The sequence below is a fragment of the Mustela putorius genome, unplaced genomic scaffold (assembly GCF_011764305.1).
Source record: "Mustela putorius furo isolate JIRA1106 unplaced genomic scaffold, ASM1176430v1.1 tig00000580_pilon_pilon_pilon, whole genome shotgun sequence".
Classification (NCBI taxonomy): Eukaryota; Metazoa; Chordata; class Mammalia; order Carnivora; family Mustelidae; genus Mustela; species Mustela putorius.
The window spans coordinates 2,834,532-2,845,322 of NW_025421423.1; the positions used below are offsets into that span (position 1 = coordinate 2,834,532).

Below are 10,791 nucleotides of genomic sequence, written 5' to 3' on the forward strand. Positions count from 1 at the left end.
AGAAAGGAAGGCAAAGCAGAATTCCTCCCCACCCAAGACAGCCCATCTCTGCACTTCCTTGAAGGGAGAGGAGAAGTACGCTTCTCTTTTGTTTAAGCCACTTTTATTTTGGGTTCTCTCTCATGTCAGGAGTTCACAAAAAGCTACTTACTGGAGTCAGTAGAGGAGCTGAAAAACAAAACCAAACGACAACAAGGAAAATTAGACAACCCTGCAAACACCGGAGGATTCTGATGGGGGATGGGAAGCGTTGCTCAGGCACTGATGGTGTAGAAAGCTGTCCGGGTGACGCTCCCTCGGCCAGAGTTGAGAAGCCCTGTTTCATGATCCGTGTCTGAACTCGTTTTCACACGGGACTCAGCTGAAGTCATCTCCCGAGAGACCCCAGGACTGAGGAACTTGGGGCTCCCTCCTCTGTGCGCCCACAGAGCTTGGTGCCACACTCTGCCAGAGGTGTGTGGTAGTTTATTGCATTAGTGTGGTTGGGTCGGGTTCCTGCTGTCCTCTGAACTCCTCTAGGGTAGGACCACGTTAGATTGCTCCACAGGGGGTCAAGGTTCTTACCTGGGCCTCCAGAACCCTGCATGGCCTGGCCCCTGCCCCAGCATCTTCTAGAACCATGGCCTCCTTCATTCCTTCTGCTTGTCTTCTCCCCATTCCTTGAATGCACTTGGCCCCTCCCATCTCAAGGTCTATGCCTACTCTGGTCCCTGTCACCCACAGCTTTCACCTGCCTCTTCACTTAGCTCCTGCTTGTCCCTCACCCTCTACCGTCGCTGTCTGAAGCCTGGTCTTGGCAGTAGCTGCATTGGCATCACCAGTAACTTGCTAAGAAGTGCAGAATGTAAGGCATTTATAGTTAACAGGGATTGACGAGGTCCCCAGAATACGGAGAATGCTGTGATGGGCAGTTCTGACTCAAAAATATGATCGAGGTGGAGGCAGGAGGGGGTCCCTTTTCAGAATAGAGGAATGCTGGATGAACAGAAGAAACAATGTCCACCGCAATGGTGGCGTCTGCAATGGAAGACTGTTGAACACATTCCGCCTGCTCTGGCTGGGCCAGAGGCCATGAACCCCTGTGCCTACAAGGGCTAGAAATGAGTGCGTCAATGTATTCATTTTCTATTTGCTAGCAAATTAGAACAAAATCAATGGCTTAAAACAACACAAACTTATTATCTTACAGTTCTGAAATGGGTTCTGAAATGGGTGTCACTGGGCTAAAATCAAGGTGTCGGCAGAGCTGTGTTCCTTCTGGAGACACTGCGGGAAACGTGTCCCCTTGCCTTTTCCAGCTGCTTGCATTCTTTGGCTCCTGGCTCCGTGACTCCACCCTCTGCCTCTATCACATCTCCTCTGATGGTGACATCCCTGTCCCTCTTTGAAAAGGACCCTTGTGATTACGGCACCCCCCCCCCATGTCATCCAGGATAATCTCCCTGCCTCAGGACCCGTGACTTCAGGTGCCCTGCGCCGCCCCACGCCTCCACTTCTGTGTCGGTGTGATTCCTATGCTTGTTGTGCACGAGCCGGCATCCAGCCTGAACTCAGGCCACACACCTCCTACGTGTCTTTGGGCAGGTCCAGCTCCCTTTCTGGCTCTCAGCTGACTCAACTATCAGCTGAGGTACAGAGGCTTGTTTGACAACGTTCCAGCTTCGGTCCCATTCCCGCAGTGTAAACCGTGCAGAGCGTAAAGGCTCACTCCGGAGAAAAGGAGGGGGATGGGGTACATTTGGGTTTGCTTTTACATGCATTGTTATTTTTAAATTTTCATTCCCTGAACTCCCTCGCTATTTTGACCCAGTTTCCATCTCCAGTTCAAAGGCAGAGAGCGGAGGCACCTGTTGTGCTCCATGCAGAATAAATGTCCACGGCCGCTTGCGTGGCTTTTTGTTTGGAATCTGTCTGATCCGTTCATTGTCTCAGAGCCAGGAATCTTCTCTAGTAACTTCCTAGACATACAAGGCTCCAAAACGCCAGAGTATAGAAATAGCCTCTCTTCCCCCACCAGGCCAGTGTAAACACATCCCTGGGTGACATTCCTTGCTGACAATGACCTGGCTATGGCTTGTCTTATCTCACTATTTCCCCTTCAATCCTTTTAGTCCGAACACTCACAGTGGTTCCAGGCCCAACATCCGCTACAGAGGCCTCGATATATTTGCCAATTAAAAAGCTGAATCCAAAACATTCCTGAATAATAGTCAACTCTCCGCAAAACTAATGAATGCATTTCACCCTGAGCGGCTGCCTATTTGTCCTTCTCTGCAGACTATAAATGTCAAGCATTGTGGCAGGTTTTTACTTTCTGATTTTTTGGATGCTTTTACAAATGCCTTGAGATGAGACTACTTTGATGAGTTCTGATGACAGCCACAGCTTGTGAAATGTCAAGGGTGGGCTTGCCGAATGAAATCTAAATAGAGACAAAGCATACACTGGATTAGTCCCTTTCTGAAAATCACCCGTGGTAGAGTCATAGACTCCCCCAAAGACCACTTAGGTCAGTCCTCCCCACGTGTAGCTGCATATCAGGAGCATGTGGAGAACTTAGAAAAAAATTCTAAGGTCTCAACCAACATCTAAACATTTAGAATCTCTGAAGGTAAGACCCAGAGAGATTGTGGGGCTGTTTTTTTGGGTTTGTTTTTTTTTTTTTTCCTTTTATACTTTGTAGGCAATTCTGATGCACATCTATGTCTGGAAGTCCCTTGTCTTATTCAGTCCTTTTTTGGTACTCCTCTCTATAAGATTTTGGCAAATGGTTGTCTATGCCTTCTTGTACTCCTCCAGGGATGGGGGGCTCACTGCCTTTCAGAGCAGCCCCTCCTATCCTTCCTTAGCCAGCTCTGCTTTGTCAGGAGGTTCTTCCTCTGCACCCTCTAACTCCCCTCACTAGGACGCCACAGATGCCTGTCTTTGGCCTTTGGAGATTTGGAGGGTGCAAACATGTCCAATGAGTTCTAAGGAGTGGACACCCCAGTTCCTTCAGCTGTTCCTCTTACGACACAGCCTGAACCTCTCTCTATGGGGTCACTTCCTGTCTGCCACTGGCTTCTCACACATGCCACAGCTTTCCAAGGGGTCATGAAAACTGATAGCTCCTTTGGTCATGGAATCTGCTTCTCCCAATGAGGCTGTTAATAATTGACTGATTAAGTCAGTCCATCATGGAGTGCCGAGTGCCCTAAGGGGTGCTAGGTCGGCTCTGTGCTGCAGGAGAGGCAGAAGGGACTTTGCAAGGGGCTACACAGTTGCTGGGGGAGCCCGAGGAAAACACGAACATAGATTCGAAATGCACTGCTTCTAGTGAAAGTGAAGAACTCCACTTTGTGGCAAGGACTGTAAACATCCTGAGGGGGACATGGTCACAAAAGATTCCAAAGAGATGTAGCTTAAGGAAAGAATAATGTGAATCAGCCAGGTTCAAGCAGGAAAACTTGAACCTTAAATAATGTGCCGAGGCAGGGATTTAATATGAGAATCTGGTACTGACAGAATTGCTGGAAGGGCTGGAGGGAGAAGCAAGACAGATTCCCAGCACAAGATGGACATGGCTCATTGGTCTCCTTACTGTCTGAGGCCACCTCTGGAGCTAGTTAGCTGCACACACACCCCTGCAGCCATGATTCAAAGAGCAGGTGGTCAAAATCCAGGAGAAGCAGCAGCCACAGCTGCCACCCCATTTCCAGGAAGCTGGAGAAGGGACCAGGAACATGAATGCAGAAAATCCTCACAATCCGTCATCTTGTCAGTGATGCTCCCAAAGGGGCAGGACAATAGTCCGTGCCTTCCACATCTGGCAGGGGTACTGCTAACCAGAAGCACCTAGTCCACTTTAGAACTCTAGCTGCAGGCAGAGTGGGAAATAGCTCTTAGCTTCCCAGTCTCCAACCAGAAGGAAGGTGCAGTGGAGGTGGGACGAGTGGGAGATGTGTGGTTGGCATGATTTATAGCAACGAGATGGACACAGTTTAAGTGTCCATCCACGGTCTACCCTACCATGGAATTCTGTGCCACCTCGGAGAGGACGATGTTGCCTTTTGATTAATATGACATGAGAAAAGGTTCAGAATAAATCACTAACAGAAGAAAGAAAAAGAGAGAGAGAGAGAGAGAAGAACAAAAGAAAAAAAAAAAAGAAAAAAAGCAGGCAGCAAGATAGAGGTCACCATATAATTTCTTTTTTGTTAGAGGAATTTTTGAAAAATACTAAGTTAAAAATAACTTCAAGATAAATGGCAACTTTGGGGTGAAAGGAGTGAAGGTATTTTTTCCCCTGGAGGTCAAAAGTATAATTTCATAATGATGTAAGGTCAACACGTAGCTCATAATAATCACAAATATGTATGTACCTGACACATGAAGCAGAGACTGGCGGAATTAAAAGAAGTAGATCCACAATCATCACAGATTTTAACATTTTTCTCAGAAATTGACAAGAAAACTGGATTGAAGGTATTTTAAAAATTCTTGCAAACTTTTCCGTGTTTTCCAAACTTTCTACGTAGTTTTCCAAACAATTCTACATAGTGCACATATTCTTTTTGACCTAGGACAAAAAAAAAAATGCATTTAAAAAAATCACACAAAAGTCTTAAAGGTGCGGGTTGGGGGGCGGGGCGGCTGGAAGAGCAGCGAAGATGGAACACAGACAGAGGGGAGGCACTGAAGGGATGAGGGCCTCACGAGGTGCAGCTGGTGGGAGCCGTGCAAACTCTGTGTGTGCTCTGGGGAAGGCCTGCCCTATTCTGGGTCTTTGTTTCCGTCCCTAAACGTTCGCCTTGGGACTGCAGCTAGAGCGGCAGGGAGAAGGCGCTCCAGCGTGCCGTGAGACTCCGTGGTGGGGTGGAGGGAAGCGGCTGGGATCCGGGAAGCGGGACGACAGCTCCCTGCACCCCTCCCCGACGCGCCCGCGTCTGGGGGTTAGAGCGGCCTTGGCCTCTGGGCCGCAGATCGGCGATGCCCCGGGCGCAGGCGGAGCCTCTTGGCGGCTGAGCGGCTGCGCGGAGGCGAGACTTGCGGCGAGCTGGCGGCGGGAGGCTGAGCTACAGCCGCAAGAGCCCGAAGCTGCCCCGGAGCCCGAGCCCGCCGCAGGTAATCAGCGCCTTTTCCCTGGGCCCCCAGGCAGGCCGCAACTCCCCTCCCTGAGATGGAGGCTTCCTTTCTGGGTCTCTGCTTCCCCATCTGGGGACTGGCCTTTCCGCCTTTCCACGCTATGGGACCCTCTCCACGCTAACACTTGCGCCTGCACCCCAGTCCCGGGTGGCTCCTGTTGGGCTCGGAGGATGCAGGCCCCCCCAAGCCCTCCCCTTAGCTCGACCTCATTGCTCCTGCCATCCAGCCCACTCCAGAAGAGAGCCCCTGACCGTAGCTGAGAGGCCAAGACAGGTGTCACCTCCCTGCAGAAAGGGTGAGGTTGGTGCCTTTCGTACTGGGCAATGCAGGAAGTCCGGTTCTTGGACAGTGGACACTAATACTGCGAACCATAAGAAATCACCGTGGTCGGGAGGAAACAGAAAGCTAGGGCTATGGGAATCCGGGCTGAGGCTCCTATTCTTAGTTACTGTGTGTCCTCCGTCAGTTCCCAAACTTCTCTGATCCCCGGCCTCCTTCCAGGATGCCGGTCCTGATCATCTGCCCAGATCACCCCAGGGGCGACTGAGAGTCTCCATGACTTAACTGTTAAGAAAATGGCTGCAAACTGTAAAGCGCGATGCACTTGAGCAGTGATCTTCCAGTTGCAAGTGAAGGCTCCAATCACAGAACCCATTTAAGCCCCTTGAAGAGCAACAGCCTTGGCTTAGTATGAAAGATTTGCCAGTCTTTGTCTATGACTATCTCTTTCACCTGTTCAGCCTCTCCACCCCTCACCTCCCTGTGGATTGGTTACCCCCACTTAACCTCCCCTGGGATCCCTTCCTCCTCAGATGCAGGCCTGTTGGAGCCAAAGCTGCTTCTGTCCCAGCATGGGACAGCTCTGAGCAGAGTGAAACCTGAGTGCACCCGGACAGGTCTGCTGGCTCAACTACCCTCCAAGGGAGGGTTTTCCTGGGCAACACTGGCTTGAATGAAGCTGGGGGATCTGGCTGGGTCTTTGCTTTCCAGGATACCCAGTGGCAGAGCGTGGGGGTGGAGAAGCTGGGTGCAATTCCTTTTGGCTGCTGGGTGTGTCAAGACTCAACTGAGACAGAAAAGACGGAGGGATTGATGTCCTGGCGGAAGGGTAACAGTTTCAGTGAACCTAGGAATTTTAGACACCATTTAAATGTCACTGAATACGTGTTATATTGTTTAAATTTTACAATTGTTGTTTTAATAAAGTCTGCACGGTTTCCAAGTCCTAGGGAAGGATAAACAGGCCCTTCTTTCCAGCGACTGCCAGACTTGCTGCACTCTTGGGAAGCTGAGACCTATGCCCCGGGGGGCGGGCTAGGCAGGTTTCTGAGGGCACTGCCAGCTCTGTTGTGCCCGGCGGACAGTCGCCTTGCTTTTGAAGTGCACAGCCCCATTCGGTGTAGCTCCAAGAGGCCTTTCACATAAGAGGAAACCGAGGCACAGAGGAGAAGTGAAGCAAAACCTCGTCTCAGAGAACAATTCTGTCATTCAGTCCCTTTGGTTTCTACTCCATCATGAGGTCAAACTGTGAACAGTGTTTGTGGAAACGTAGATCACTGACTGACTAGCTGTGGAGCAGCTGCTCTGCAGCGGGCAGACTTTGAGGCATCAGGGACACAGCAATGAATGAATCCTGCCTCTTGGAGTGGATGTTGTATTGGGGAGAGGCAGGCAAGAAACATATACGTGTGTAAATATACTCTTTGGTGTGTCAGGTGGGGAGAAACAAACACAGGAATGGGGGACAGAGTCCTGGCAATGAGAAAAGCTGCCGTTCTATAAATTTTATAAAGGACAGTCAGGGAAGGCCTTGACGAGTGGGGGACATTTGATCCAAGACTCAGCAGAGGTGAGGGACTGAGCTGGAGGATAAATGGGACATGAGGAGGTTGGAACCAGACAGGTCTTTAGGACTGTTGCCTCCCCCCAGCCCTGATGTGCCCATGTCTTTGTACCCCTTCTGGTCCACATTGTTAGAGGTGGCACCCCTTTACGCTAGCACTTGGAACCTCTGAGCCGAGTGGGCCTTTGGGAGACCCCTTGGCCTGCTCTCACCTGTTCACTCTGGTTCCTCCTGTCCCCCTCCAGAGTCCTGAGCATGCTGCGCCCCCTGGTGCCCCGGCTGCTTTGCCTCCGTGTCCGAACCGCCCCATACTCTTCCGCGGCCGCCCTTCCAAGTCCCATCCCAAACCCAGACATCCGCTACAACCAGCTGTTCATCAACAATGAGTGGCAAGATGCCGCCAGCAAGAAGACCTTCCCGACAGTCAACCCCGCCACGGGAGAGGTCATTGGCCACGTGGCCGAAGGGGATCGGGCTGACGTGGATCGGGCAGTGAAAGCAGCCCGCGAGGCTTTCCGCCTGGGGTCTCCATGGCGCCGGATGGATGCCTCCGAGCGCGGCCGGCTGCTGAACCGCCTGGCGGACCTAGTGGAGCGGGATCGTGTCTACCTGGCTTCACTGGAGACGTTGGACAATGGGAAGCCTTTCCAGGAGTCCTATGCCTTGGACCTGGATGAGGTCATCAAAGTATACCGGTACTTTGCTGGCTGGGCTGACAAGTGGCACGGCAAGACCATCCCCATGGATGGAGAGCATTTCTGCTTCACCCGCCACGAGCCTGTCGGCGTCTGTGGCCAGATCATCCCATGGAACTTCCCCTTGGTCATGCAGGGCTGGAAACTCGCCCCGGCACTGGCCACCGGCAACACAGTGGTCATGAAGGTGGCAGAGCAGACCCCCCTTTCTGCCCTGTACTTGGCCTCCCTCATCAAAGAGGCGGGCTTTCCCCCTGGGGTGGTGAACATTGTCACCGGCTACGGCCCCACGGCAGGTGCCGCCATCGCCCAGCACATGGATGTCGACAAGGTGGCCTTCACCGGCTCTACTGAGGTGGGCCACCTGATCCAGAAGGCGGCTGGCGATTCCAACCTGAAGAGAGTCACCCTGGAGCTGGGTGGGAAGAGCCCCAGCATCGTGTTGGCCGACGCGGACATGGACCACGCCGTGGAGCAGTGCCACGAAGCCCTGTTCTTCAACATGGGCCAGTGCTGCTGTGCGGGCTCCTGGACCTTCGTTGAAGAATCCATCTATGACGAATTTCTTGAGAGAACGGTGGAGAAGGCTAAGCAGAGAAGAGTCGGGAATCCCTTTGAGCTGGACACCCAGCAGGGGCCCCAGGTGGACAAAGAGCAGTTTGAACGAATCCTGAGCTACATCCGTCTTGGCCAGAAGGAGGGGGCACAACTTCTCTGCGGCGGGGAACGTTTTGGGGAGCGCGGTTTCTTCATCAAGCCCACGGTCTTTGGCGGCGTGCAGGATGATATGAGGATCGCCAGAGAGGAGATCTTTGGGCCTGTGCAGCCCTTATTTAAATTCAGGAAGATGGAGGAGGTGATCGAGAGGGCCAACAACACCAGGTATGGCTTGGCTGCCGCCGTGTTCACCCGGGATCTGGACAAGGCCATGTACTTCACACAGGCGCTCCAGGCCGGCACGGTGTGGGTAAACACCTACAACATTGTTACCTGCCACACGCCCTTTGGAGGGTTTAAGGAATCTGGCAATGGGAGGGAGCTGGGGGAGGATGGGCTTAAGGCCTACACGGAGGTGAAGACAGTTACCATCAAGATTCCTCAAAAGAACTCGTAAGAATGGCTACCACTGGACCCACCTCCAGCACAGAGTTGCATGGACCCCTAGACCATGGTTGCCAAGTCGTTTTTTAGCCTCGGACCCTACTTTATTTTTTTTTCAAATGAACTCTTAGAGGGAAGCTCGACAAATAAAGCAATTAAAATGAGAACTACTCTCATTAAAGCAGGGCTGGGGACTGGACTCAGGTCCTATTCACCTGTGCGTCAGCCCAGCCCCCTCCACGGCCCTGAGTTACTTCCATGAAATCTTGGGAATCTCTGGAAAGTAGATTATAATCTGGACAGTGCCTTTTAGTTCTTCCTTCTGATCCGAGGACCCCCCCCCCGCCACACACCCATGGATTAACCTAATGCTTAGTTGATGGTCTCAATTCATACAGAATGATGGTCTCATTCAGAGTTTCAAACTAGGTGGATTCCAAATCTTGGCCCCATTCTTCAGTGACTGAACCTAAAAAACCAAGGTTGCTTTTCCTTTTTAAAGTACCAGTTGCTGGCTATTTTGCTTGCTTACCCTGCATTTTGCTACTGATTTTCATTAATTTGAGGAAAGAAGTGGGCAAATAATGCATTTATATAACCGCTCCTTTAAGATAACTCAAGCATCCATTAGGTAGTGAGTAGGTAAATGAAATGTTTGCATGGAACGTTCCTTGTGCTAGTCAGCCATAAAAAAGGAATGAAGTCCTGACACGTGCCACAATATGGATGAACCTTGAAACCATTAGGCTGAGTGAAAGAAGCCAGGCATGCGTACAAGGCCACATATTGTATGATTCCATTTGTGTGAAATGTCCAGAACAGGCAAATCCAGAGACAGCACATTCACAGTTACCAGATGTTAGGGGAGGAGGGAGTAGGGAATAACTGCTAATAGGTGTAGGATTTCTTTTGGGGAGGTTTCAAAGGGTTCTGAAACAGGATAATAATGGTGGTTGTATAACTTTGTGAATATACACAAAAGTGCTGCATTGGCCCAGGGATTCACATAAAAGGGTGAATTTTATGATATGTGAATTAATTTCAGTTAAAAATTAAAGATACTTATACATTGTTTGCCAATCGATTTTTTTTTTAATCAATATTCTCTTACAACTGAAAATTTTAGAGTCGTGGGCATGGAAGGGACCCAGGTAGTCATCTAGTCAACCCCCAGCCGGGTGCAGAAGTCCTCTCCCCAGCATATTTCTAGTTGCATTTTTGTTTTCTCTTGGCTGGGTTATAAAGTGTAACTTTAAGACCCATAGAGAAAAGCCCTGGTTCCTGCCTAGAGCAAGTCCATCCGAGTTCCCATTTTGGGCCTTCCCCACTGTCCCCCAGTCCCTACCCCAAAACACTGCCCCTCAAGCAGAGCCCAGCATCAGGGCCTTTCTGACATGTTAGGGGTTTCCAGAATTTTATTTATTTATTTATTTATTTAAAGATTTATTTGACAGAGAGAGTGCATGCACTTGTGCATGTGAGCGGGCCGGGGGGGTGAGGGGGCGGTGGAGGGAGAGAGAGAAGCAGACTCCCACGGAGCACAGAGCCTGATATGGGCTGTCTCAGGACTCTGAGATCATGACCTGAGCTGAAATCAAGAGTTGGGTGCTCAACCTACAACTGCCCAGACACCCTGCTTTCCAGAATTTTAAACCTCAGAGTTCAGTGTCTTCATTGTTAGTCTTTGGACTTCATTCTCCATCTGAAGGGAGTAAATCCAAGCCAACCTGACCACGGTACAGAAACAAGGCTGATCCTCTCTCTCCTTGTCTTCTGTCTTTCTCGACCATGTTGCTCACGCATCACCACACTTCTTGGTCCACTCAGTCTTGGAAATGCGCAGCCTTGGTCATCTCTTTAATGTCCTGTTATCTCACCGAGGCATCGCGATGATTTTTTCTGTGTCTTCAGGAGTGGACTCGAAACTTCCTATGGACTTGGGGTCTGTCTGGGCCCCTCATCTCCCCTTCGTAGGGCCTCCTTTTCACACCATTTGTCTAAGCCTGGGGTGATCCTGACTGTCCCCCA

General features: G+C 50.8%; 1 protein-coding gene across 1 annotated transcript; it reads left to right on the plus strand.

Annotated features, from left to right (window-relative positions):
* The first annotated feature begins 4,668 nt into the window (after positions 1 to 4,668).
* Positions 4,669 to 9,837, plus strand: ALDH1B1 (aldehyde dehydrogenase 1 family member B1). The gene is made up of 2 exons (XM_004747655.3): positions 4,669 to 5,103; positions 7,213 to 9,837. The coding sequence occupies exon 2, from the start codon at positions 7,223 to 7,225 to the stop codon at positions 8,774 to 8,776; it is 1,554 nt and encodes a 517-aa protein (XP_004747712.2). The 5' UTR covers positions 4,669 to 5,103; positions 7,213 to 7,222; the 3' UTR covers positions 8,777 to 9,837.
* The last annotated feature ends 954 nt before the right edge of the window (positions 9,838 to 10,791 follow it).